Raw genomic sequence first — 25972 nt, 5'->3', positions numbered from 1 at the left:
TGGGTCCCAGTATGGTTTTACTTCAGGACACTGGGATTGGAATCGCATGGGATTTTCACATGCCATGAAGTATTGTTTTTCTTTTGCCTGGTTTCCGATCACTGAAAAACGTGAAAGCCGTTCCCGGCTCACAGGCCACACAAAGCCAGGCAGCAGCAGGACTTAGCCTGCAGGCCCCCCGTCAACACGTCACCACCACCAGACCCAAATTTCTCCTAAAACCAAGAACTTCAAAGCAGATTAACGAGAACGCTGTCTGTGCGCAGTGCAGGGCTGACGAGGTCTGGCTCCTCGGGCACGACCCCGGGGCACCCCCCCGGGCGCGCCCCCACTGCTCCTTCAAAGACTTCTGCCCAACCCAACACCCCACTGTACCCCTTGTGGGAAGGGTGAGCGGCTCACCCACGGCTCTGTCTTCAGATCAACGTTTAAAGCAAAACAAGGCACTTAGGGATTTCGCTTCTGTGACACAGAACTGGTCTCTAAGTACCCCAAGAAACCCCGCACCAAAGGCGTCACAGACACACACGGGCTTTCCCACCTCTGAGACCGATCACCGGGAAGTGGGTAAAAGCACAAATAAACACATCAGCGGACACATCTGTAAAGACTACCCACCAAAAAAACGCTTTTTCACATTAACAAGTCAGCATTTCAGTCACAGACAGTACACTCATCAAAGACGGTTTTGCTCAATATATTTTGAAACTAGTTCCAAATGTTGCTCCTAAACATTTCCAGAAGCTGCAAAAAGCTCATCTCTATTCATCGGTGATTAGAATCCAGCGGACGCCCCGGGTCTTTGCATCCCGTGCAGCGTTGACGCGGAAATCACAGATCTACGTAACACCCTCCACCGTTTCCCTGGAGAGCTGGGTTCCGGTCGGGGCTCCCGGGTCCTCATGCCCCGAAGAAGTCCAGTCTGCGCCCCGCGCCCCGACCAGCTCACGTCACGGCGGCGGGGACCGAGCAGACAGTGGTGGCGGCCACCGGAGGAACGGAGCCACCCCGCCTGGGTTTCGGGCCCTGCCCGGCGGCGGGCCCCACGCCGGACAGCACGCCCCACCATCTAGAGGGAGACACGGGGACGAAACGTGCCGCCCACGCTGCCGTAGAGCTCGCGGACTCCCCTGGAGGAGAGGCGTCCAGCGCCGCGGGAACAGTGGAAGCTCCACAGCCGCCACGCCCACCACAGGTTCCGGTCTCCTCCGATACGAAGAAAAGGCGCTTCAAGGCACCGGCACCGCTCGTTGCGCCTCTGGCTGAGTACCAGGCCGTCTGGTCTCCCTTCAACCAGAAGGGTGCCCAAGACGCCAGGCAGAAGAGCCTGTTCGGCGGCGGAAAGTTCTAGAGCCAGGATACCGACCGGTCCTCTGGGACGGCCCACGCGCGTGCGGAGCTGGTGCGGACCTAACTGCCACCAAGAGTGGGTCGGGAACGATGTCCCCATTTCTTACGGGGAGCCGCGGGCAGAGGGGACAGCAGAGCCGGCTTTGGCTCGAGGCCACGAGAGCGCGGGGGCGGCTAGGACGGGCACCTCAGGGACGCCTCCCCCGGCTTCATCTTCTTGGCCTGCCCGTTAGGCCCAGCAGCCGGGTTCTGCCGCCGCTTCTGCAGCCTCTCCTCCTTCTTCCTCAGGTAGGCAGTCACGTTGTCAAAGGTGGCCTTGTAGAGACCACTGAAACCGACGTCCACGCCAGCCACGCCTGTGCAGGAGGAACGGAAACAGAAGCCAGGTGGGATGGGGACCGAGGCCCTGCCGCAGGGGGATCAACTCGCCACGGCCCAGACCTCCCAGCAGACCCGCGGCACCTGCTCCGAGGCGCCCCCCCATGACGCCCGTCTCCGGGTGGCCACGCCAGCCGGACCCAGGACTTGCTTCCAACAACACGCCAAAGCCAGGTCATCGCCGGGAGACGAGGCACAAGGGCTGTGGCTCACACGCTCGTATGAGCCGCCCCACAGGGGCGCCTGTGCTGGGGACTGCAGGCCCCTGCAGCCAACAGCCAGCAAGGAAGCGAGGCCCTCGGCCCAGCGGCCTGCAGGGACCAGGACCCTGCCAGCAACCACTGTGCGCGCCTGGAATCAGATCCCACCCCAGGGGCAGCGGAGCTTCTCAGAACCACACAAACAGCCCAGTAAGAAGTATTCTCGCCTTCACCCACTGAGCATGGGATACTCGTTACGTAGCAAGGTAATGGACGCGGACTGATCTCAGTGTCAAGGGTTGAGAGGCCTGATGGCCACAGACCAGCCCCACGGGGTCCACTTCACCCCAGTCAGAAACCCCACAGGGCCCGCTGCTCTGGGTCCCCTACCTCTTCTGGGACTTCCATGCTCAGCTGGCCTTCCTTCCCTGTGTCTCCGCCCCGGTCCCTTCCCCCACCCCCGGCACCTTCCCCAAACCTACACTGTGAGCAAACTGGTTTACCTGCAGAACTTCAGGAAAACTAAGCCCACCTTGGACCTGGCCCTCCCAGGGGATCCACAACAAGACAAGCTGGCCCCAGGCCCCGGCAGGGACGATGGCCAAGTATCAGGCAGGGAGTAGGCTCGCCAGTGTCCCCAACACAGTCCTGCTACAGACCCATCCGACAGTGTTGCTAAAGCAATTCCACACAGTGCTGGGAGGACGGAGCCCGGTCACTGCCCTAGTCCTTCCACCCCGAAAGGAAAGCTGGAAGTTAACCCTGGGACACAGAGCCAACAAATCCCCATGAGAACGCCTTCCATGAGACTTTAGGTCATTGCCAGGGTCAACACAGACAGAATTCACGTGTGACTCTCGAGTTCCAAGAACTCGGGCTTCTGCCTGGGGAAGGCTTTGACAGGTGTCTTCTGCTCAACCACATCTTTACTCAGCTGACTCCCAAAGCTGGCCATGAGTCATCCCTGTGACACGGTCGCCTCAAGTCTCTGCCCAAGAAAAGCATCGTGGAAGTCGCTAGAAGCTGCGCAGCTAAGGGCTCGCCTTCCTCTATCAATAAAAACGGAGCGAGATCTTGTCCTCGTAACGTTCTCAGACAGGACTAAGTGAGGGCAGCACTCAATGCTTACCACGGGCCCTTCAACTGACGGGGACCCGTGGCTTTGACAGCCAGGCCACTCTCCTCACACTGCAGTGCCACTCTGGGGGGGTGGGGGATCGGCCTTCTCACCACGGTCTCTCCCCTTCTCTCAGCCTGGGGTTCACACTGGGTCCCACACTGGGCCAAGAAGACCCTCGGGGGTTCCAGTGATTGTCCCCACGCCTGACCTCATGGCCAGGAACCGCTCAGGGCCAACATTCGAGGCTCACGAGTCGCCCTACGCTCCAAGTGAAGGCCCACCCGTTACCGGCCCCGCCCTGGGGACCAGCACCGGCAGCCCTGAAGGCAAAGGGGTGGACCCCGCCCCGACTGTGACCCCGGTTCCCATGTAGCTCATGGTCCTGGAGCAGGCTCACACTGGGCGTTCCCAGTGTGGGTGTGGGTCAGCCCCCCCGTGCCCCAACCAGCCACTGGCCTTCTGGAGGGGACACGGACGCACGCCACGCTTCCCGTATCCTTGCTCAGAAAAGCGGCTTCCTACCGTGTATCGCAGCCTGGGATCTGCCCCTGGCCGTGGCCAATTCTGGATGTCACCCCGAAAACAGGCTGCGCCCACGTTCTTACCTTCCAGCATGGCCCAGTTCCCCCGGAGATGGGTGGAGACTTTCTCTACCGCGGCGTCTTCAGGAGCAGCCTGAGAAGACAACGGAGAGAGGCAGGACTCAGGCCGCGGTGCTGTCGGTGCTGGAAAGGACAGACCCGCCAGGCGTGGTCCTGGCGGCCGGGGCCCGGGAGACACCCGCTCGGGGCGCCTGACACCAGGCAAAGCCAGCCGGCAGTCCCAGCGCGACAGACACAGCCGTCCTCGCGTCTCGTTGGATAAAGACCCATGACGTGAGGCCACCGGCGTTCCCTCCACGTTGGCTTGTCAAGCGCAACCTTTTCTGAGGAGCCCGGCAGACCCCACACCTCCTAGCCGGGGGCATTCTGTTCGCCACCACTTTCTAGATAAAAATACCCCGAGAGGCTCCGGGCGTCTCCAAAGCCCTCGGTCAAGTGAGCGCTTGTAACGGATGGGCCAGCCAGCACGGGGCTCGGGCGGGCTTTATCTCGTTCTCCCCCGCCACCGCCACGTCCTAGGAGATTTGGGACGGACGGGAGACAACGCCGCTTTACAGACGGGGGAGCCGACTCAGAGAATGTGCGAGGTTCACACGTCGCCCGGCCCACAGCCCACACCCCTTTCTCCACACACGGGCGCGCGTGAGTCCAGTCCCCCACGTGCAAGGCCACGTGCAGCCTGCCGATGTCGAGGCCACACACCCAAGCCACCCCAACTGTCGGTTCCTCTGCTAAAAAGACACGTGACCAGAAAAGTCAGAAGGAACATATGCCAATGATGGCAACTGCCCCCCCCCCAAAAAAACCACTACAGGCATCGTGACATGAACAGAGCTGGCTGAGGTGGGCGCCTGGGTGGCTCAGTCGGTTCGGCGTCCAACTTCGACTCAGGTGATGTTCTCACGGTTCGTGGTTCGAGCCCCGCGTCGGGGTCTGTGCTGGCAGCTCGGGGCCTGGAGCGTGCTTCGGATTCTGTGTCTCCCTCTCTCTCTGACCCTCCCCCACTCACACTCTGCCTCACTCACTCTCTCTCTCTCTCAAAAATAAACAGACATTAAGAAAAAAAAAAACAAAAGAAGAGCTGGCTGGGCATCCCTGCTCCCTGAACCCACACCCCCCCGAGCACCGAGCCACGATCGAGCTGGAAGGGGGCACAGCCGTCGCCCCCTCCACCCCCACCAGAGGCACAAGGCCAGCAACCTCACCTGCCACTGGCCGCCCACAGGCCTGCAGAGCACGAGGGGGGCTTCCCGGTGGTCCTGCAGGACCCACAGTCCCCGGCCCTCCTCGAAAGCGATGTCCCACACTCTGTGCCGAAACGTCAGCCGCTGTCTGTAAACCAGCTGCTGTCTGGCGGCATCGAGCTGGAAAACGTAGACCGCGGGAATACTTTCCGCAAAGAGAGAGAGAAGTTGTATTACGGCTACGACCAGACCCACGTGGTATCATTAGACGTGTACAGCTTAGTGCCGTGCCCGGGTCGCCCCGAACAGGGACCCGGCCATCGCCAACCTCTCAGCTGCAGGCTCACGAGCGGCCCAGCCGGACGCACCTAGCCGAGCCGCCTCTGGGCCGGAGAGCCGTAGGACCTAGGGTCGCTGCAAGTGCAGGTCGCCCAGTTCTGGCCCAGCCTGCCCTGCGGCACTAGGGAACCAGTGCAGCACAAAACAGGTGGAGAAGGTGACCGTCCCGGCTGCGCCTAGGCAGACAGCACGGGACGCACTGGCACTCCCTCCTGCTCTAAACCCGCTCTAAACCCGCATCCTTGCTGTAAAACAAGCAAAGACGCCCGCGACAGGCTTGTCCTGAGGACACACGAGATGTGCGGACACACCACACGCCCACGCGGCGCATAAAGATGCTGGTGCGCCCGCGGATGGCACGTGCCCCCGAAATCCTCCTCCTCAACGCCCCTCGGCACCGGAGCCCTCGGGAGGGCCAGCGGGGTCGTGCTGTGACCTGCCCGGCCCTCAGGAGGCACCGAATGATGCGCGTTCCACAACTCTCGGGTGGCCCTCGGGCACAGACTTTCTCAGGCACGGCTGGAGACCATGAACCGAGCAGCGCGTACAGGAGGGCCAGCCCACAGCAAGGGGCCCACGGACGCCCCGCAGCAGCACGAGCTCACCAGTCACACAGCAGCGCCACGCAGCCGTCCTGGCTCCGGTAAGTGATCCTGGAGGCGGCAAACCTCTGCAAGGGAACACAGCAACGTAAATGCACGCTAGCTGCCAGGGACCCGGCGCCAGACCACTCTGTTCAAAGCAAGATCGGACGCGGCAAGACTTCGACGTTGCCACCACGGTCCAGGAAGGAAAAAGAGACGACGGCCCTAGAATTTTCTGGACATCGGTGAGAGAAAAGGAAGACACGGCAGACCCCCATGACACAGTTCCGACGTGCCACGAGAGACGGAGAAGCCTCTCCGTGGCTCTGGCCCTCCCTCCGGAGCCTATGCGGGGTCTTTGGAGCCAACAGAACTGGTCAAAAAGCAAGACCAGGGGGCAGAAGAGAACACAAGGAATTATTAACAAGACACAACGGTGTCGAGTCCCCTGGTCCTGGAGAGGGAACCACCAGACGCCCGCCAGTCGGGAGAAGTGGAGGGAAAGGTCTGGTGCTCACCAAGCCTGGCCTGAGGGGCTGGGCCACGTGGGAGGGGGACTCCAGGGAGGGAGGTGAGGAGCCCGAGGGGCGGGGATGCTCCACCGACCCTGCAGGCCTTGAGGGCCAGGCCAGAGGTCAGACAGCTGCTGGTTCAGGGTCCTCTCTCAACCTCACTGTCCCAGAGCATCAGAAGGTTGAAGAGAGCACGAATATGAAAAAGTTACTGGAACGAATCAGGCCTCTATTCGCCACAGCCTCCGACGGGGCACCACCATGGCAGCCACCCAAGCAGAAGGCACCACGAGCAGGTGGCCAGAGCAGCAGAGTCGGCTGAGCCGGAGGCCCAGGCAGCTGCTCGGCTGGGTGGCCACGGCCCCAGGGGTCCTTGAGGCTCTGGCCCGTGGTCAGGCCTGGCCTGCCCACTTCTGAGAGGGAGTAAGGGCAGAGGCTACAGAGCAGTCCCAGGATGAGGCAGAAGAACCCCTCAGTTCTCACGCGGACCTCCTGCAGGCTGGCGGGGGGCCATGTGGGGGCTCCGGGGGAAACTACAAAGCTCCCAGTGACAGGCAGGGCATCCTGGTCATTAAGAAACCACACCGAGGGCCAGCTCTGCAGGCCTGAACAGCCACGAGAGCGGACTGCTCCCTCCCTGCCAGGCCCAGCAGGGCCTCCGGGAAAACCGGTGGGGCTGTCCTCAGGTGACCAACCTGGACCTCAGCCGTGCAGGGCACCAGCTGGGAAGCATCACAGAGCTGAGTGCCCATGAGCACGGAATCTGGAACACCTCAAAGGGCCGCCCACACGTTCTCCCCTGAAAATCTTTCACAACCAAAGGCCCAGGTGACCTGACCTGAGGATACACTGGCCAGTGTGTCGTCCCAGGGGTACAGGGAAGGTCACGAGACTAATTAAGTTCTCTGCTCAAGCATCGCTGTCTTTTCTGTTTCCAAGCAGGATCAGGAGAGGCACTTCCGTAAAGCGGGTATTGCAATGCACGTACAGCGAAATACAAATTATCTCCTACTTACGCGACCGGGCGCCCTCAAGCAGAACACGCATTCTCCCAAGCTGGAACAAGTCTGTGCTGACGGCAGAGAGCCGTTTCCCACGCAACAGTGGCTCTGGCTCACGGCATCCCCGGGACTGGAGAGGCGCCCTGCAAAGTCCAATAAACCCACACCCAGACGCTACCTCGTCACCCCAGGGCTCCGCCGGCTCCTGCAGGCTGGTCAGGTGACAGCAGTGCAGCTCTCGGCCACTTCTGTACTCCCAGAGCCTCAGGGTGCGGTCCTGCACACAGCAAGGACAGGTCAGTGTGCACTCGCAGGGAGACCCGGGCCTGCTCCAGGCAGGGGGAGGAGGGGGGGCGGGGGAGGGGGGGGGACTGACTCAGCGGAGCCGGCACGAAGGCTCTCTGTGCTCAGTCATGCAACCACTAAGAAAACACGTGACCCCCATGGCAAAGCGGGCAAAGGACACGAGAGGACCCGTCACGTACAGACATCACGGACCACGGCAGCTGGGTTGGAGCCTAAGCACGCACACACGGGCACGCACACGCACACACACCGCAACAATCATGTGCTCGCACAGGAGAAACACGGGTCGGGCCAAGCACAAGGACGGTCCCACGTCCCTGTTTAGGAACAGTGAAAAGGGGGCGTCCATTTGTTCCCCGTGAGACCGTCAACTGTGTGGCCGGTAAGGAAACTGGTGTGCGTCCCAAAGGCCTCAGCGCCCCGCAGACACACACGACAGAGGAAGAACTCATATTAACAAACGCAGGTCACGGCCCTCGCTGAAGGGACGGGACACGCGAAGAACCGCACGTCTAAGGAGAATGAGCAGGGAGTGAAGTGCGGGTGGGCCGTCGGGTCCGCCCAGGAAACCCGTGCGCTAGATCCCGTCGCTGGAAATGCGTGCACAGGCCCACGCGCACCTGGAAACTTAACGCTGACTCATCCAATGAGATGCCACCAACACAGCGCACACGGCAGGTTTTAAACCACCAGGAGAAAAGGACGGACGACAAACTGCCCGAGTGTCAAGAGCAGGGGTGTGTGGGCGCTGGGCAAGAGGACGTAGCCGCCGTGAACACACACGCCCACCCCTACGTCCCTCCCCAGTGACCAGAAAGGGAGGTTTCAGAAGCATGAACCCTCGAGGATGAAGACGACAGTCACGTGAGGCCACCCGGGAGGAGGTGAAGGGAGGGACAGGCCACAGGGGGCTGAGATGTGACGCACCACGCCGGGCCCAGCAGCACAACCAGGGGGTCCGTGAGAGCAGCCGGACTCCCCACCCTGCTGCCCGCAGAGCCGCGGGGTCCCCGTCCGGATCCAGAGTGAGGGACCACACCACTGGCCCTCCCTGGTCACCTCCCGGGGCAGGCGGACAGGCCTGACGCCCAGGAGGGCAAAGACTGGGCAACGTGACCACCAGGAGAAGAGAGGTGACCCACGGCTACAGGTGCCTGACTCCGACACCCTGGACTCGAGGGACACTGGCCACTGCCCTGTCCCCACCGCACACGGACACGCCCCTGCAAAAGGCAGACACCACACACGGTGAAGGAAACGCAAACATGTGATCTCGGGGGTCAAAGGCCCTGCGCTCGGTGTGGCGCTGTGAGGGGAGAACGTTCTGGGCACCAGAAAGGCTGCCGAGAACTAATGGTAACAGCAGAACTTCACAGCCCACAGGATACTGGGAAATTAAGTTGTGGAGACGTCCCCACAGCAGAAGCAGGAACATGAAGGAAATGTCAAGGGAAAGACAGCAAGCCATTCGAGAAGCACACCTGAGAGTGAGGACGCTTCCCCAGGAGACAGAAGGGTCTCGAATCGGGCGGGGGCGGGGGTGGGGCTAGGGGGGCGCTAACCACATAGCTGGCCAGAGCCCTGACCCCCATCTCCAGAGCACGGGGCATGGAGGCCCCCAAAACGTTCAGAGAAGGGGGAACGGATCCCACAGAGAGGACGCAAACCCTCACGTGAGATGTGGGGGGCGGCGGGGGGCAGGGGGTAGCTTTAACCTGGAGTTCAGATACCCACCTACCCGCCAGACGGGGGCGGAGGATTCAGGGCGTTTCCAGAAAGGCGGCTTCCTACCACCACCCTCCCTCCACCTTCAGAGGCACCCCTGGGAGAAAGGAGGGACAGAGAACGTGAACTAACATGAGGGGCGTCCAGAGGCGACAGGAAAGAAGGGGTCAAGAGCAAGACAGCGTCACCACCCTCCGCCACCCTCCGCAGGGCAGAGAAATGGGGCGGGGGGGGGGCGCGTGTTCTCCTGTTTCTCAATCACTCTTGTTCTCTGAACACTCAGAGCGGAAGTTAAAAGGGCAAAGAGGCCGGGGACGCACCTCGCAGGGGCAGTGGGAGCGAGTGCCAGTTTTCACGGGGGCCTCACAGCAGAATGTCACTTTGTAAACGTGTGTTTCTAATGACAATAAACACTAGGAGCGCCAGCCTGGCTCGGTCGGTAGAGCGTGCACCTCTTAACCTCAGGGTTGTGAGTTCAAGACCTACACTGGGTGCAGAGATTCCTTAAAAAATAAAATCTTTAGAGGCGCCTGGGTGGCTCAGTCAGTCAAACGTCTAACTTTGGCTCAGGTTATGGTCTCACAGTTCATGAGTTTGAGCCCCACATCGGGCTCTGTGCTGACGGCTCGGAGCCTGGAGCCTGCTTTGGATCCTGTGTCTCCCCCTCTCTCTCTGCCCCTCCCCTGCTTGCACTCTGTCTCTCTCCATCTCTCAGAAACAAATAAACGTTAAAAACAAACCAAAAAAAACTTTTAAAAAAATTTTTCAAAAATAACGAAAAGAACTGCACCTTGCACAGGGCAGGGCACAGGGTGGGCAGAGCTCTCCTGCATCTTTAAACACGCTCCTAAGCAAAACACGGAACTTGACAAAGCCAGTGCCAAAGTCAAAAGTGTTCGTCCTACTTTTCTATGTGCTCGGATGCTTGTTTTATTGTGAGAAACACTGGGAGACGTAGGTACAGCAGAATTCACAAAAACCGGCCACCTCTGGGAACTCTGGCCACACCTACTTTCTTCCATTTGCTATCACAGGACCAAGCACGGCTGGGAGGAAGAGAGAGTCAGAAAGCAGAACGCAAACGTGGTGAAGCAACAAAGAACAGACGTGGAGACAGTGGCCAGGATTCTGCAGGACGGCAGGGAGGCCGCTGTTCCCACCCGGAAGCCCAAACTCAGGAGGGCCAGGAGTCTTCCGGGCAGCCCACCCCAGGCACCCGAGTCCCCTAGAATGCTAAGGAGCAGGAAAGACAGAGAAGGAGGGACAGGACAGGGCTTCTGGAAAGAAAGGAAGAATCAGACGCCATCAGTAATTCAAAACCTTCTCTGAGCAAAAATGTTCCTCAGAGCAAAGAGGTCTCTGTCGACAAAACTATCCAGGCTTCGGGTCCCACCTTCCAGACACCGAAGTTTTCACTACTAACCAAACCCCCCCCCACACACACACAGGGCCAGGTGCCGGCCCGAAGGACAGGGTGGGGGACAGGGTGAAGCGCAGCAGTAACTCGGGGGAACCCAGGTCCCCCTGGGACTCAGGTACTGTTGTACCGGAGGTCACAATGCTATTCCAGTTAAGACGACAACCCTGAGACCTAATTCCTCACACTCCATTCCAGGGCGACACACACCCACCCCCCTGTGTAAGGCCCTAAGCAAGGAGGCAGCCTGGGACGGACACACACACGGACACGGACACACACACACACGGACACACACAGGCAGCCTGGGACGGGCACCCCCCCCCCCAAATGTAAGGCCCTAAGCAAGGAGGCAGCCTGGGTCAGCTCCAAACTTGGGAAAACAAGCACCATCTAGTGGAGAACAGCCAAGACCCAGCACCAGGACGGGCCCCCAGCCCCACGCGGGTCCCCCGCTGGAAGGCGCCCACAGGTGCTCACCACGGAGCCGAGCACTTACCCCGGACGCGGACAAAAGCAGCTCGGGGTGGTCGGGCACCACGAAGATGCGGCTCACAAACCTACAGCGTGAGAGAAGCAGAGGGTGAGCTGAGCTCTGGCACGCTGCTCTGACACCCGCCGGCCCGTCTGTCCTCGCCAAAGCCCTGTCCCACATACCCCCGAGCCCCGGGGAAAACTAAGGAGGGTCCACGGGGAGCTGGACAGCGCCGAGCACGCCGGGGAGCACACCGCGTCATTCTCAGGGCCCAACAACACGACAACCCGCAGGAGGGACCGGCCCAGCCCGGCCGCGCTCCCCACCCTGGCCACGCTCCCCAGACGCGCTGCTGGAAAGGTCCAGGAGCTTCTGCGCCGCTGCTCGAGCCGCCCCGCTCACAGCCCGAGACCTCCCCTGCAGGTCCGTGATGATGGAGGCCTCAGGGTGGGATCCGTGGGACGGAGCAACAGCGGTCGGCAGGCAGACACAGACCCACTATCGTCCCCAGAAGCCCACCTTGGAGCCAGCCTCGCCCTGCGAGGGAGACGGCCTCCCCGGCTTTCCCGCCAGCTGTATGGTGGTCACCAGCCCATGGCCCCCAGGGACCCCAGGCGGCTGGCCCCAGCACTCCCCCCGCACAGAACGTCCGTGACGGACGCCGTGGGTCACCTCCATGAGTCAAGACGAAGTGGGTGGAAACCCGTTTCTACAGATTTTACACAGAAGTCTTAAAACTCTATTTTTATTTGGGGCACCTGGCTGGCTCAGCAGGCAGAACGTGCGACTTAATCTCAAGGGTGTGACTTCCGGCCCTGTGCTGGCTGCAGAGATTGCTTAAAAATACTGGTTTTAGGGGCGCCTGGGTGGCACAGTCGGTTAAGCGTCCGACTTCAGCCAGGTCACGATCTCGCGGTCCGGGAGTTCGAGCCCCGCATCAGGCTCTGGGCTGACGGCTCAGAGCCTGGAGCCTGTTTCCGATTCGGTGTCTCCCTCTCTCTCTGCCCCTCCCCCGTTCATGCTCTGTTTCTCTCTGTCCCAAAAATAAATAAACGTTGAAAAAAAAAAAATTAAAAAAAAAAAATACTGGTTTTAATCTATTTTTACCACTTATTCGCTCACTGAAATACCTGAGCACCTGCGACCTGCCGCTGTGCAGAGGGCTGGAGACAGCAGTAAGCACAGCCCGCGAAGGCTGCAGGAGCCAACAGGAGGTGGGCCGGCGGAGAGCCCAACAGAAACAGGGCTCCAGCCACGTGACTGGAATTTGCAAGGGACCCCATCCAAGAGTTAGACACCGAGGTGGGGCGCCTGGGTGGCTCCGTCAGTCAAGTGTCTGACTTCGGCTCAGGTCACGATCTCATGGTCCGTGGGTTCAAGCCCGGCATTGGTCTCTGTGCCGACAGCTCAGAGCTTGGAGCCTGTTTCAAGTTCTGTGTGTCTCTCTCTCTGCCCCTCCCCTGCTCACGCTGTCTCTCTCTCAAAAATAAATCAACATTAAAAAAAGAAATTAGACACAGATGAAAGTAACCGAAGCTACTCTTAACTCGGTAACACCCAAAATATTACCATCTCAACAGGCAATCAAGAAAAAAATTAGTAACAAGCTATTTTTCCGTTCTTTTCTCGTATGAAGTCTTCAAAATCAGGTATCTTACACTAACAGCACATCTCCCTTCAGACTTCACGGTTCGTGGCTCCTGTCTGGACAGTGAAGGCTAAGAGAAAAGCAGAGCAGGGCAGGATGAGGGGAGGGGGCCTTCCTGAGAAGGCAGGTGGCATCCAGCTGGACACTGAAGAAGTGGACGAGAGCACGGAGGAGAGCTCTACCAAGTGGGGACAGCAAACACAGCACAAGCAAAGGCCCTGAGGCAGAAGTGTGCTGGGTGGGGTGGGGAGCAGCAGACCCCAGGGAGAAACCAACAGAGCAAGGGCCCGAGGGCTTGCAGGTCGGAACTCTGGACGCTGGATCACTACAGAACTGAATCAAAGCCCACACAAGCTATCAGGAGCGACAAATCCGGGAACCATCCACTTTCCCAGAGGTCATTCTTTACATCCCGTTCAAAACCAAGGGAACAGGAGCAATTGCAGAATTAAATCAACTCGTCCCAACGTCTTCTGCAGCCTCAAAGAATGTACTTTAAACACTGCACCTGGGGCGTCTGGGGGGCTCAGTCAGTTACGTGTCCGATCTCAGCTCAGATCATGATTTTGCAGCTCGTGAGTTCGAGCCCCACGTCGGGCTCTGTGCTGACAGCTCAGAGCCTGGAGTCTGCTTCGGATTCTGTGTCTCCTTCTATCTCTGCCCCTCCCCTGCTCACACTGTCTCTCCCTCTCAAGAATAAACGTTGAAAAAAAATTTTTTCCTTAAAATAAAAGACTGCAGCAAATGAAATTAAGGGCTTCTCCTGAGCACACACTGTAATTAGCCTTGACCCCGAGAAGACCGGCATTCTTTGAAAATGCCTCCCTTGCAAAATGTCAAAATTCAACTAGAAGAGAGCTCACTTGCCCTAGAAAAGAGGTCACAAAGGAAAGACCACTGCCCAGGTTCAGATTTAAGTCCTGGACTGTTCAAACTACGAAAGTATGTCCCCCACACACACGCCTACTGGCCACCGACCACTGCCCAGCCCTGGCGGGTGTCGGTGCAGAGAAAGGAGTGTTCCAGAAACAAGCCCTCGCCTGGAGGCCAACGTGGGGACCACTGGTGAGCGGTCAACAGGCGGGAGGCGGCGGGCTTGGAGGAAAGTCCTCTAACACAGAGCGCCACGCTGGCTCCCGTGGGCAGCGTCACCATCACCATCTGTGGTGCCCTCGTGCTGGGGTCTGAAACCCCAGTGCTAACGAGAAAACCGGTCCCCAAAACGCACAGGAAGGGAGGGGAAGGAAGAGGTGAAGGTTCTGAAGGGCCCCGGACAGAAGCAAGCACCGGATGGGGCCTCGCCAGGGAGCCGCCCAGGGGAGCGCTGCACACGCGCGCTGGTCCCGCTCCTGCAGGCCTGGCCACAGAGCAGGTGCCCCCGCTTCTCGAGCAGCCCGCCTGAGCGTCCCGGACGTCCTCCGGTGGGGCAGGAAGGGGACTCACTCCGTGTGCCCGAGGCAGAAGGACTCGATGCTGTGCGGTGCCGCGGCCCAGCTCACCCGGATTTTCTCGTCCCGGTCGGCGGTGAGGACGTAGCAGTCATCGGGACTCACGGCCTGCGCACGAGGGTGACAAAGGACAGGTGAGGGTGGCCGAAGCCGGGACCCCCGCCCCCGGGACTCGTTCCCGGTGTTCCCCAGGTGTCCTCGCCCACACACCGCCTGCACCACCCCTCGACCTCCAGCACCCGCTCCCCGCCCCCTCTCTCCCTCCTCCTTGTGTCCCCATGGCCACCCAGTCACCAAGTCCTGGTGGTCTTTCCTTCAAGAGACCCTCCCTCGTTGTTCCTGCCGACGTCCTCGGGTCCCACCCGGTCCCACCTCCTACTGGCCGCCCCCAGCCCTCACCAGGCCCCTCGGTGGGGTGGGTTGTGGCTGAGGGGCCGCAAGGACACGGAGGTGAGGCCCGTAAAGCACGGAGAACAAGCCCAGGCCTGGAGACGGTGCCTGCTCTTCCCACAGCCCTCCTCCACCTCGGCACGCGACCCGGGCTGTCCCTCGCTTCCGGGACCACCCCGACGCCTCCTCGCTGGCCCGTCCGCATTCACCGACCGCTTCACCTTCCTAAGTCCCACTCATGAGGCCGCCTGCTCACTAGTCTGCAGAGCGTCTACAGAACCCACACGCCCCGACAGCCGACCTTGCAGACCCGCCTTACCCTCGTCAGACCCTCTGCTCTGCCCCACCTGACTAGCACACCACCCACGTACCACATCCAACAACATCGACAGGTGCCCAAGTTCAAGCTTGCCGCATCCCTGTGGCTCCAACACCGAAAAGGAATAAACGTCTCCAGACTTGTCGGCCACCAGAAGTTTCTCCTCGGAGGCTGTGAAGGTCAGGGCTGTGCACCTCCTCACCACGGTCCTGGAAGGCCAGAGACGCCCACAGTTGGCTCGCACAGTCAGCACAGGAAGGGGCGACGGGCCTGCCAGCCGTGCGTCCTTCGGACACGCGTCAGCTCCTGGCCGAGCGTCTCCCCCTCCGGGTACCACAGCAGCACCAAAAAAGCAAGGCAGTTAAGAAATGGAAACAAAGCCAATGTCCTAGACAGATCTCACTTTGAGATTATATTTTTGCTTTTATGATGGCAGAATCTCGGCGGTGGATACCTAGCTGTCTGGCACGAAATCCTCTCCAATTTGCTGTGCTTGAAGATTATCTTAATAAAATGTCGGAAGACCTGCTCCTCCACCCAGCAGCTCCACCGCACATGTCGAGGAAGAAGACGGTCAGCTTCAGAAAACACCCAACGTGCTCTGGGCGAAACCGCGAGCACACACGCGACGCGGGCCCCCTGCGCCGGGAGACTCCACACGCAGCCCGGGGCCCTGCCGGGCTGGACCCACCCGCACTGCTCCTGCTTGCACAACAGTCCCGAAGACGGGGTGCGGCACCTCTCCGCAAACACGCACGCGCCATCCGTCCCCACGGGGGCGGCCCCGGGGCACGCGGCTGGGGAGGTCTGAGTTCCGGCTCAGGCCCCATGAAAGTTCACACGCTCGTCAGTTCACACCCCGATCCGATTCACCAGGTCGGTCACACCCGCGAGTTGGAAACTGGTTCAACACTGCGCCAGCCCGAGAAACATTACCGCGTGCTCGCGCACGCACGCCTCATCCGGGGTCCTGGCCACCCAGCGTCTCGCCCACTCTCGGAGGCGGGTTTATGCAGCTTCCTCCCGCCCTCCTCCTACACTTCCTTCGCTTCCTTTCTACTCGCTGTCCACAAGGCAAGTCCCTGCACTTCCGGCTCAGACCCCACCTGCGCCACAGCCTTACGCAAACATCACGTTTATCTGCCTTACCTGCACTTACGGCCCCTGCCCTCCCTTGTCCCCAGAGGGGATGCGAGTGCACCCCACGGCGCCCTGCAGCTGGCGCTCCAGATGTCAGCCCGAAATGGAAACCTAAGCTCAAACAAGCTATGTCTCCGACACGAGGACCGAACGAGGACGTCACAGCTTCTCGGGAGCAGAGGGACTAAAGGACAGGCAGGAGAGAGGGCCGCCAGCAGCAGCCGAACCTCCCCCTCCACCCGCCAGGGGAGCTAAGAAAGGACGAGTAATGACATAAATGTGGAGAAAACACAGAAAGACGGTGAGGCTCCGGGCAAGATTAAGCAGAACTCTCCAGGCGCGCCTTCACCTACAGGCCGCCGCGGCTCCTAATGGGCGATTACGCAGCTGCCTCGCGGCCACCCTTCCAGAGCAGCGGCCTGGGCCGGTCCTGCAGGACTCACACGGGCACCCCCCACTGCCCCTCTTCCTGATCAGCCCAGAAACGGCCCGGCTCCACAATCTTGTCACTGTCTTTTGCCAGTGGGGTGGGGGGCTTCTATCTTCTCAGGCTAAATTAGTCCTTGCAAGGACTCCAGGATGCACAGAGCAGGTGGGGGTGAGGGTCTGCAGGGGCAGATCCCGAGACAGGACAGTCGATGGGTTGGCCACTCAGCCCCCCCGGAAGGAGGGGTGACAGGGCCCCACCTGTCCTCGGGGTCTCTCCCTTCCCTCCAGAGTCACGAGGTACACAGCCCAGTGTTCCTGTCTTCACGCCCCCCCAAGGCCAGCCTGGCCTCTCCCCTGGCCACTATCCTGGTCCAGCAGCTGAGCCTGAGATTCCCCCACTGGGCTGGGACCCACCCAAGCCCCCCTCCAGAAAGCCATGCTTGTTCAACAAAACTGAGCCCACCGGGCCCCACCGGGCCCCGAGGATACCAAGCTCCCCAACACCACACACCTCCAACAGCAAACAATCTCATTTCCCAGGGCTCTGCCTTTCCACATACTCGTGTGATTTTAATGCATCTATTTCCTGAAACGGTAGGACTTCCTACGTAAGATCTCTCACCAAGAAAACAGAAAACATGTCACGCCAAGTGTCCTCATTTTGGGTTCAGAAAACCCGGCCTCAGTTCCAGGCCTTTGTCATCCTGAGCTGAAACCTTGAAAACAACCACTGCTACCCACGACTTCCATCTGGGCTTTTCCTCGACACCCTCCACGGCTAGGTTTTAAGGCCACTGGAGAGCTCCGAGCTGTGACGAGTCTTGGTCAAACACGCGAGTCCAGGACGCTCCCAAGACTGAACTAAAGGTCAAGGATGGCTGTTTTTCTGAGGAAGGGTCCATCTGTCGGGGCCGCCCCCCCCCCGACCCCCACCAAGCACAACAGGTGCTGCATCGGGCAGCATCGCATCTTACGTTGCGTTCAGGGTAAAGGTGTAGGACGAGGCAACATGCAACGTGATCTGGCCCGCGCCCTTCGCTCGGTGGCTGACACAGACTGGACAGGAGTCCCGTGGGGTCCCGCCTAACTGCCAGCAAGCACCGTCTGCAGGGCACGCTGTACCCCACCCGCGACACAAGAGGCCCTGCACACCTAATGCACGTTTGCAACACAGTCCTTTGTTGGCATCAACATAAAAACCAACAGCCCAAATACGATTAGAGGGGGAAAAAAACGAGACACCAACCACCGTTTGCCAGCGTACCGTTGCCGGCCCTGAGTGTTCCAAATCTTTATGGGAAGGTAATCACCAACACGGCATCTTCAAGACACAAAACCAAGTCGCAGCACCCAGGAGCCCTTGGGGAACGGCCAGAGCCCCGCCAGGAGCCCCGGGCGCTCGCCCTTCAGTCGAGGCGCAAGCTCCACCACAGGATGCAGGGGCGTGGTGGCAGGCTGTGCGGACGTCCCCTCGTCCCAAGTTCAGGGCGAAGGGCTCCCCTGAGCAGAGCGCACACCCCGATGCAGAGGCCACCTGGAATTTGCCTTTTCACTCTTCTCTTTGAAAGTAAGATCAATCAGGACTCTAAAAAGCGTAGCTGCTGGGGCGCCTGGGAGCCCAGTCTGTCAAGCGTCACGATCTCCAGGTTCATGGGTTCGAGCCCCTCATCGGGCTTTCTGCCGTCAGCACAGAGCCCGCTCTGGATCCTCTGTCTCCCTCTTTCTCTGATCCTCTCACGTGTGCATGCGTGTGCACTTTCCCTCAAAAATTAAATAAACATTTAAAAATAAAATTATGGGGCGCCTGGGTGGCGCAGTCGGTTAAGCGTCCGACTTCAGCCAGGTCACGATCTCGCGGTCCGGGAGTTCGAGCCCCGCGTCGGGCTCTGGGCTGATGGCTCAGAGCCTGGAGCCTGTTTCCGATTCAGTGTCTCCCTCTCTCTCTGCCCCTCCCCCATTCATGCTTTGTCTCTCTCTGTCCCAAAAATAAATTTAAAAAGTTGAAAAAAAAATTTTTTTAAATAAAATTAAACTAAGTTAAATTAAGTTTAATTTAAATTTTTAAAAAGGGGGAGTTGTCTGGGTGGCTAAGTCAGTTGAGCGTCCAACTTCGACTCAGGTCACGATCTCACAGCTCGTGAGTTCTAGCCCCACGTCTGAGCTGACAGCTCAGAGCCTAGAGCCTGCTTCCGATTCTGTTTCTCTCTCTCTCTGCCCCTAACCCACTCACGTTCTGTCTCTCTCAAAAACAAATAAACGTTTAAAAAATAATAAATAAATTAGTAAATAAATAGAATAAAAAGCACAGCTGTCCCCGATACAGATGTGAACCAGCTACCAGGTGGAGTCCCTTAACCCTGGTTGCTGGGTAGCTCAACAGGTACGTAATTTGCATGCGTTTCTCTCTTACTGTCAAGGGACAGTTAAGCAGAGCAGCCTGAGGGGGGGGGGGGCCAAAGATGAGGGGACAGAGAGGCTGACCCTGCTCCGGGTGGGTGTTTCCGTCCCTGCCACAGACATCAAAGAATCCCAGCCTTCTCCCACCGGAGGAAGCAGAGAACTCACCACCGCCCCGTCACAGTAAGAGAAAATCACGTGTGCCCAGGGCCTGCATCAGCATCCCCCACCTCTCTAAGCCCTCGAGGTCACAAAACAAGGAAGCTCTCGGGAACTCACTGACGGAGACCTCCAGAGGGACAACTAAGGCCAAAGAACACAGAAGGCCAAAGGACACCAGGCCACTGACACCCTCCCCCATCAACACTGAGCTCGCACACATTCTTCACGTACTTGGGAATCAGGACGCTAACTTTACATCCCGCCAAGTTCAACTGCGGCACAGGTGCCTGAACGTACACAAAACCCCTCACACTCTCGGGGCGCCCGCGGTTAGTCTCCATTTCTGCCACCACGGGGCTGGAGGAGTGCTGGAAAGCATGATGCCACGGTGGCCAGGCGCCCGCACTTTGGAGCCAGAGCGACCAGGTTCAGGGCCCGGCTCTGCCCTGGGTGCTGATGAGGATCAGCTTCTGGACTCCGGCCAGGGATGTGGGTAAGGGCAAGACCCCCGCCCCCCCCCTTACACACACAGGGCTGTTTCGGGGATTAAATCAGTTAACACACGTAAGACCCTGAAAACAGTGCCTGGCACAGAGCTGAGACTACGTGTTAGTTGCTTATTACTAGGTCACTGTCGCTACGGTTACGGGCATGCAAGCGTAAGCTGCGCGTTCAACATCAAAGTATTCAACGTTAGCATCTCATACCTGACACTCAGACATTGCCACGGTTTTGTACGGAAAAGAATCAGACGCTTACTGTCATCAGTTAGGGCAAAATAGGTGCCAGACTTGGAGAAGGTTGACGCCAGAACCGTGTCACTCCCCTTATCCGCGGGCTGCCCGTCCTCCCTGAGAAAGAGAGGACAGGGTTAGGGCCTACCTGAGTAAACAAGGCGGCATCCCTGCAGGCTAGCCTCACTCATTTATAACACGAACAGGGGCAGAAAACGGTGTGAGGTTCACGTAACCAGAATACAAAGACCTATCAAGGGGACAGAGGGAGGTTCAACACAGCTGGAATTTTTAACGAATAAATCTCATTAAACAGGCACACACACCAGAACCCAAAGAGCGGGGCTGGAAAGACCCTCGGAGATCACGTGACCCACTCCCTCATGGACATGAACGGATCTAAGACTAGAGCCAAGGATTATTTTCAGTTTTTTTTTTCCTAATGAGCCACAAGACCAATTCTACTAAAAAAAAGAACACCATACAAAATTATCACATTCTGCTTTCCTGATCTTTCAATTAACTAAAGCTAACTTCATACACCTGCCTTCAAAGCGTTTAAAATCCCATTCTATTTTGGGGTGCCTGGGTGGCTCAGTTGGTTAAGCATCTGACTCCTGATTTCAGCTCAGGTCATGATCTTGAACTCAGGTAATGATCTCAGGAGCAGAGCCTGCTTGGGATTCTCTCTCTCCCTCTCTCTCTCTCTCAAAATAAATAAAAATAAAACATTAAAATCCCATTGTATTTTTTTTTTAATTTTTTTTTTCAACGTTTATTTATTTTTGGGACAGAGAGAGACAGAGCATGAACGGGCAAGGGGCAGAGAGAGAGGGAGACACAGAATAGGAAACAGGCTCCAGGCTCTGAGCCATCAGCCCAGAGCCTGACGCGGGGCTCGAACTCACAGACTGCAAGATCGTGACCTGGCTGAAGTCGGATGCTTAACCGACTGCGCCACCCAGGCGCCCCGAAATCCCATTGTATTTCAAGATGACTATAAAAAAGTTAATTACGGACAGAAACTAATTAAAAATACTTAGAAAAATCTTAATATCCTTAATGCCAAATTTAAAAGTTCCACGTTTCTTTCCGGAGGTGGTACCTGGTTTATCCACAAAGCAGGGTAAAGAGAAATGAAGAATTCAGGGGCACCTAGGTGGCTCAGTCGGTTAATCTTCCGACTTCTGCCCAGGTCATGACCCCATAGTTCATGAGTTCGAGCCCCACGTGGGGCATGCTGCTCTCAGCGTATATCCCGCTTTGGATCGTCTGTCCCTCTCTCTCTCTCTCTCTCTGTCCCTCTCCTGTTTGCACTTTCTCTCTCAAAAATAAACATTAAAAAAAGAACAGAAAAAGAAAAAAGAAATGAAGACTTCAGTGAGGAAGAAGGTCATTTACTTCTTAGGCTACCCTGTCCCAATAATTCCATGATCAGGCCCGATGAGGCCCCCCCATTACCTCACCCTTTACTTTCTTGTGACTTCTCTGCTGCCGTGCTGCAATCATATGCGAAGAGGACGTCATCATCACTAAGGAAGAACAAAGATTTTAAAAAGAGCACTTTATTAATACAAACACGGGGTTTTTCCTAGAACATAAGTAATCTTATAATCATTAAATTAAGGGTCTTATCAGGGAGCCTGAGCCGCTCAGTCAGTTAAGCCTCAGACTCTTCATTTCAGCTCTGGTCATAATCTTATGGTTTCTGAGTTCGAGCCCCGCGTCAGCCTCTGCGCTGACGGTATGGAGCCTGCTTGGGATTCTCTCTCCCTGCCTCTCCCTACTCGCATTCTCTCTCTCTCAAAATAAATAAATAAACTTTTAAAAAAATCAATGCAAGATGCTTATGTCAGAAGAAATTACGTTGATGTTTCTGGGGGTTTCTTGCATGCAAATTTAAAACTGCCACCTTCACAGTCGGTTAAGCGTCCGACTTCAGCCAGGTCACGATCTCGCGGTCTGTGAGTTCGAGCCCCGCGTCGGGCTCTGGGCTGATGGCTCGGAGCCTGGAGACTGTTTCCTATTCTGTGTCTCCCTCTCTCTCTGCCCCTCGCCCATTCATGCTCTCTCTCTGTCCCAAAAATAAATAAACGTTGAAAAAAAAATTTTTTTTTAATAAATAAATAAATAAAATAAAATAAAACTGCCACCTTTAAGGGGTACCTGGGTGGCTCAGTCAGTTAAGCGTCCGACTTCAGCTCAGCTCAGGTCATGACCTCACGGTTCATGGGAGGTTCCAGCCCCGCGACGAGCTCTGTGCTGACAGCTCAGAGCCTGGAGCCTGCTTCGGATTCTGTGTCTCCTTCTCTCTCTGCCCCTCCCCTACTCAAGTTCTATCTCTGTCTCAAAAATAAACATTTAAAAAAGTTTCTGTAATAAAATAAAACTGCCACCTTTTAAAACCGTCTCAACTACCCAAGAGAGCTCCCATGGCCGCCAAACACCTACCAGTACAGGAGTCACCACCCATCTTCCCTCAAGACCCTAAGCTCTCTTCAGTTTATGCCCATCTCCCCCGTTCCAGTGCCCGGGCATAGACAGGGCACAGCCTTTAAAGTGACTGCGCTCAGACTCTTTTCCCACCAAACACTGTGACGTAGAAACACTTCTCCGAGGCAAAAACTGTGCCACCGGCACATTTCCTCAAAAGGCGTAGACCAAAGCAAGCATATCAAGTGTAATAAACCCACGTCTCCCAGTGGCACGTGTTAGGATACCAGGAGTCTCCAAAACAAAACAATCTGGAACATACAAGTTTATGAGCAAGTTTTTTGTGAAAACTGAACTGAACGTTGAAAGGGGATTTCCGATACCAGGCTTTGAACAAAAAGCTCAGAGAGGCTGTATTTGCATTTGACGGACATATGTATGAATCCAAACTACCCTAGGAAGGGGGCACGGGCCGAAACGGACCATTAATATCCATGCGGCTCCTGGGGCAAGACTATTTGATTAACACTTATTGCTAAGAATTTCGGGTGCCGTGTAAGCGGGTGCAGGCAGTTAGAGAAAGCGGGTGCAGAGCCTTGTGAAGAGGCGCTGGGGAGGTGCGCGCGACACCTAGAGCCCCAAAGAAAGAACAAGAGCGGGGTCTAGGGCTGCGGGCGAGGGAGCAGGCACCGACAAGGAGAGGGAGGCGAGAGGAGTGCGCCCGGGACCCCCCTCCCAGGGCGTTCCCGGAGAGTAGGGCACCCTCGCCAAGAGGGCAGAGGCCGCCTTCCTCACAGGGCCCCCAGAGCGGGTGTGGCCACGACCCCGAAACCGCGGGGCCTGGCCCGCGTCACCTCACGTGACCCGGCCCGGGCAGCGACCAGAAGCGTCCGGCGCCGCCCCGGCCAGGCGCACGGGGCCCCGGGCCGGCGGCGGCGGGACGCACCGGGGGTGGCTCTTGAGAAGAGGCGCGGGCCGAGGAGGCGGCGGGGCTCGCGGGGGGTGCCCGCCAGGGCGGGCACAGACCCGGCGGCGCCAGGGACTCGGGCCCTCCAGGCCCCGACGCGCGCCCGCAGCCGGGGCTCCCCGCTCCAGGCCCAGCTCCCTCACCTGCTCGCAGTGGAGGTGGCCAGGAAGCGGCTGCCGCCCCGCACCACCAGCGTCTGCCCGCACAACGCCAGCCCCGCGGAACTCGCCATGCGCCCTCCCGCCGCGCCACCCCCCACGTGCGCCGCCCAGAGCCACTTCCTGCCGGCGACGTGCAATGACGTCACGAAAGGCGCCGCGGGGTGACGCGCTCGGCCCGCCCCCGCGGCGCCGGAGGCCCCGGGCATGCGCACAAGGTGCCCTCTCCTCCCCGCACCCCCCCCCCCCCCCGCCCCAACCCTCCCGCCCAGGCCAGGATCCGTTGCCGATCGGTTTCGCGCGCTCCCGTGAGCACGCTTGCTGAGCATTGGTCTTTGCCTCCTGGGCAGGGCCGGTTCCGGATGTTTCTCCGCTGCAGCTGGGGGACTTGGTCCTGCTAGTGAGAAGTCAGAGCCCCCACCTTTCCCACCGCAAGACAGGTTGCTACATAAATAACCGCTTTCATTTCGCTTCTGTAAAACTGCTTACGCGCCCAACCCTAGCCGGAAAGTCCCCAGCCGCTTCGCAACCCGGGCTCCAAGTTGCATCAGCCGAAGGAAACTGCATTTCCCAAGTGTCCCCAGGACAAAATAACCCCCACCCCTAACAACCACCGAGAAGGGAGCCTACCACCAGCCTGTATGCAAATGTACCTCAAATGGTATAAAAGACCTGTAACCCCGCTCATTGGGGCTCTCCCGCTTTCTAACACTGGGGATCCCTGGTGCACCAGTAAAGACTCTGCCGAAGTCGGAGTGCCGTGTGGTTCCTCGCGCCAAATCTCGTTCCATAGGGCCTAGGGACTTGGGTCCTAACATTTGGTGCATTGGCCGGGAATCGAGAGGCGGCCGGGGAACCCGGCCCCGTCGGTAGACGACTATTCGGCCCGGGCCACCACTGACGGACTGACCGAGGACGGACCTTTGTACCTTTGTCTGCACACAGGTATTGTGTTCTGTCTCTGTACTCTGAACTCTGAGGCCGGCCGGCCACCTCAGTTGGAGTGTTGAAGGAGGACAGACGTGTCCTGAAGCTTCACACCCCGGCCCCGGGGGACGCCTAGGTGGTGCTGGTAAAGGAGAACTGACGAGTTCGTCAGACTCCTCAAGTCCGAAGGCAGGCCTCCCCTGCCATCTGAATACCTGGCCGCGCGGCTCCTTGCTTGTTGTCTAGTCTGTGTTGTCTGATCTGTATCGACATTGTAGTTATATTCGTGTGTGAGTGTGCATGCGTGGACGCGTGGACGGGACGACGCAGCCATGGGACAGACACTGACTACCCCTCTATCATTGACTCTGACTCATTTCTCGGACGTCCAGGCAAGAGCCCACAATCTGTCCGTTGAGGTTCGAAAAGGTCGATGGCGAACTTTTTGTTCGTCGGAGTGGCCCACCCTTCACGTAGGGTGGCCCCGGGACGGGACTTTTGACCTCTCTGTTATATTACAGGTTAAGATGAAGGTAATGGATCCTGGACCACAAGGTCATCCAGATCAAGTGGCCTATATCCTCACCTGGGAGGATCTCATCCGGAATCCTCCGGCATGGGTGAAACCCTTCCTCCCTTCCTGCCCCACATCTCAGTCTACCCTCCTACCCCTGGAAACCTCAAAAAACCGAGCCTCAACCCAAGCTTCAGATCCGCCCAAACCAGTTCTTCCCGACGAGTCCCAAAGGGACCCTCTCCTCCTAGACGCTTTGTCTTCGCCGCCCCACAACCCCCCTTGCAACCTCCACCCTATAATTTACCCCTGGCCCCTGTCTTGTCTCCGGTGCCCCCTACTTCCCCTTCTGCCCCTAGTTCCTCCTCCCCCTCCCCAACTTCCTCCCCCGGCTACACGTCAGCCCCATCCTCTACTCCAGCCCCACCCGATCTAACTCCCCAGACCCCACCTCGGACCCCCCGCCTCCGTCTCCGGCGATCCTCCGTCTCCGGCGATCGGACGACCCGAACGGCCCTCCCACTTGGCAATCTTCCCTGTTTCCTCTCCGGACTGTCAACCGGACTGTCCAGTACTGGCCATTTTCTGCATCTGATCTTTACAATTGGAAAACTCATAACCCTTCCTTTTCCCAAGAACCCCAAGCCCTAACCTCACTGATAGAATCTATCCTTCTCACACACCAGCCTACTTGGGACAACTGTCAGCAGCTCTTACAAGTCCTTTTGACTACCGAGGAAAGGCAACGAGTTCTCCTAGAGGCTCGGAAAAATGTGCCGGGGCCTGGAGGTCTTCCAACTCAGCTCCCCAACGAAATAGATGAGGGGTTTCCCCTCACCCGCCCGGACTGGGACTATGAAACGGCTCCAGGTAGGGAGAGTCTCCGAATCTATCGCCAGGCTCTGTTGGCGGGTCTCAAGGGGGCAGGGAAACGGCCCACCAATTTGGCCAAGGTAAGGACCATAATCCAGGGAAAAGAGGAAAGCCCCGCAGCCTTTATGGAACGGCTTCTAGAGGGGTTTCGGATGTATACTCCATTTAACCCCGAGGCTCCAGAACATAAGGCTACCGTGGCCATGTCATTCATAGATCAGGCAGCGTCTGATATAAAAG

General features: G+C 58.1%; 1 protein-coding gene across 8 annotated transcripts; it reads right to left on the bottom strand.

Annotated features, from left to right (window-relative positions):
• Positions 1–681: 681 nt before the first annotated feature.
• WDR4 (WD repeat domain 4) lies at positions 682–23972 on the bottom strand. 8 transcript variants are annotated; one of them, XM_006935833.5, is made up of 11 exons: positions 23840–23972; positions 21322–21392; positions 19886–19977; positions 15051–15207; positions 14285–14397; positions 11218–11278; positions 7449–7547; positions 5779–5843; positions 4856–5039; positions 3654–3723; positions 682–1706 (listed from the first exon to the last, which is right to left on the bottom strand). In XM_006935833.5, the coding sequence occupies exons 4-11, from the start codon at positions 15063–15065 to the stop codon at positions 1525–1527; spliced, it is 789 nt and encodes a 262-aa protein (XP_006935895.1). In that variant the 5' UTR covers positions 15066–15207; positions 19886–19977; positions 21322–21392; positions 23840–23972; the 3' UTR covers positions 682–1524. The 8 variants fall into 8 exon arrangements, with proteins under 8 accessions (XP_006935895.1, XP_019694888.1, XP_019694891.1 ...); XM_019839329.3 differs by lacking the exon at positions 19886–19977 and adding an exon at positions 20009–20110 and having other exon boundaries at positions 21327–21392; XM_019839332.3 differs by having other exon boundaries at positions 21327–21392.
• Positions 23973–25972: the final 2000 nt, after the last annotated feature.

This window comes from Felis catus, chromosome C2 (genome assembly GCF_018350175.1).
Source record: "Felis catus isolate Fca126 chromosome C2, F.catus_Fca126_mat1.0, whole genome shotgun sequence".
Taxonomy (NCBI): Eukaryota; Metazoa; Chordata; class Mammalia; order Carnivora; family Felidae; genus Felis; species Felis catus.
The sequence above is the reverse complement of the archived record's forward strand: the minus strand, read 5'-3'. Positions and strand labels throughout refer to the sequence as shown.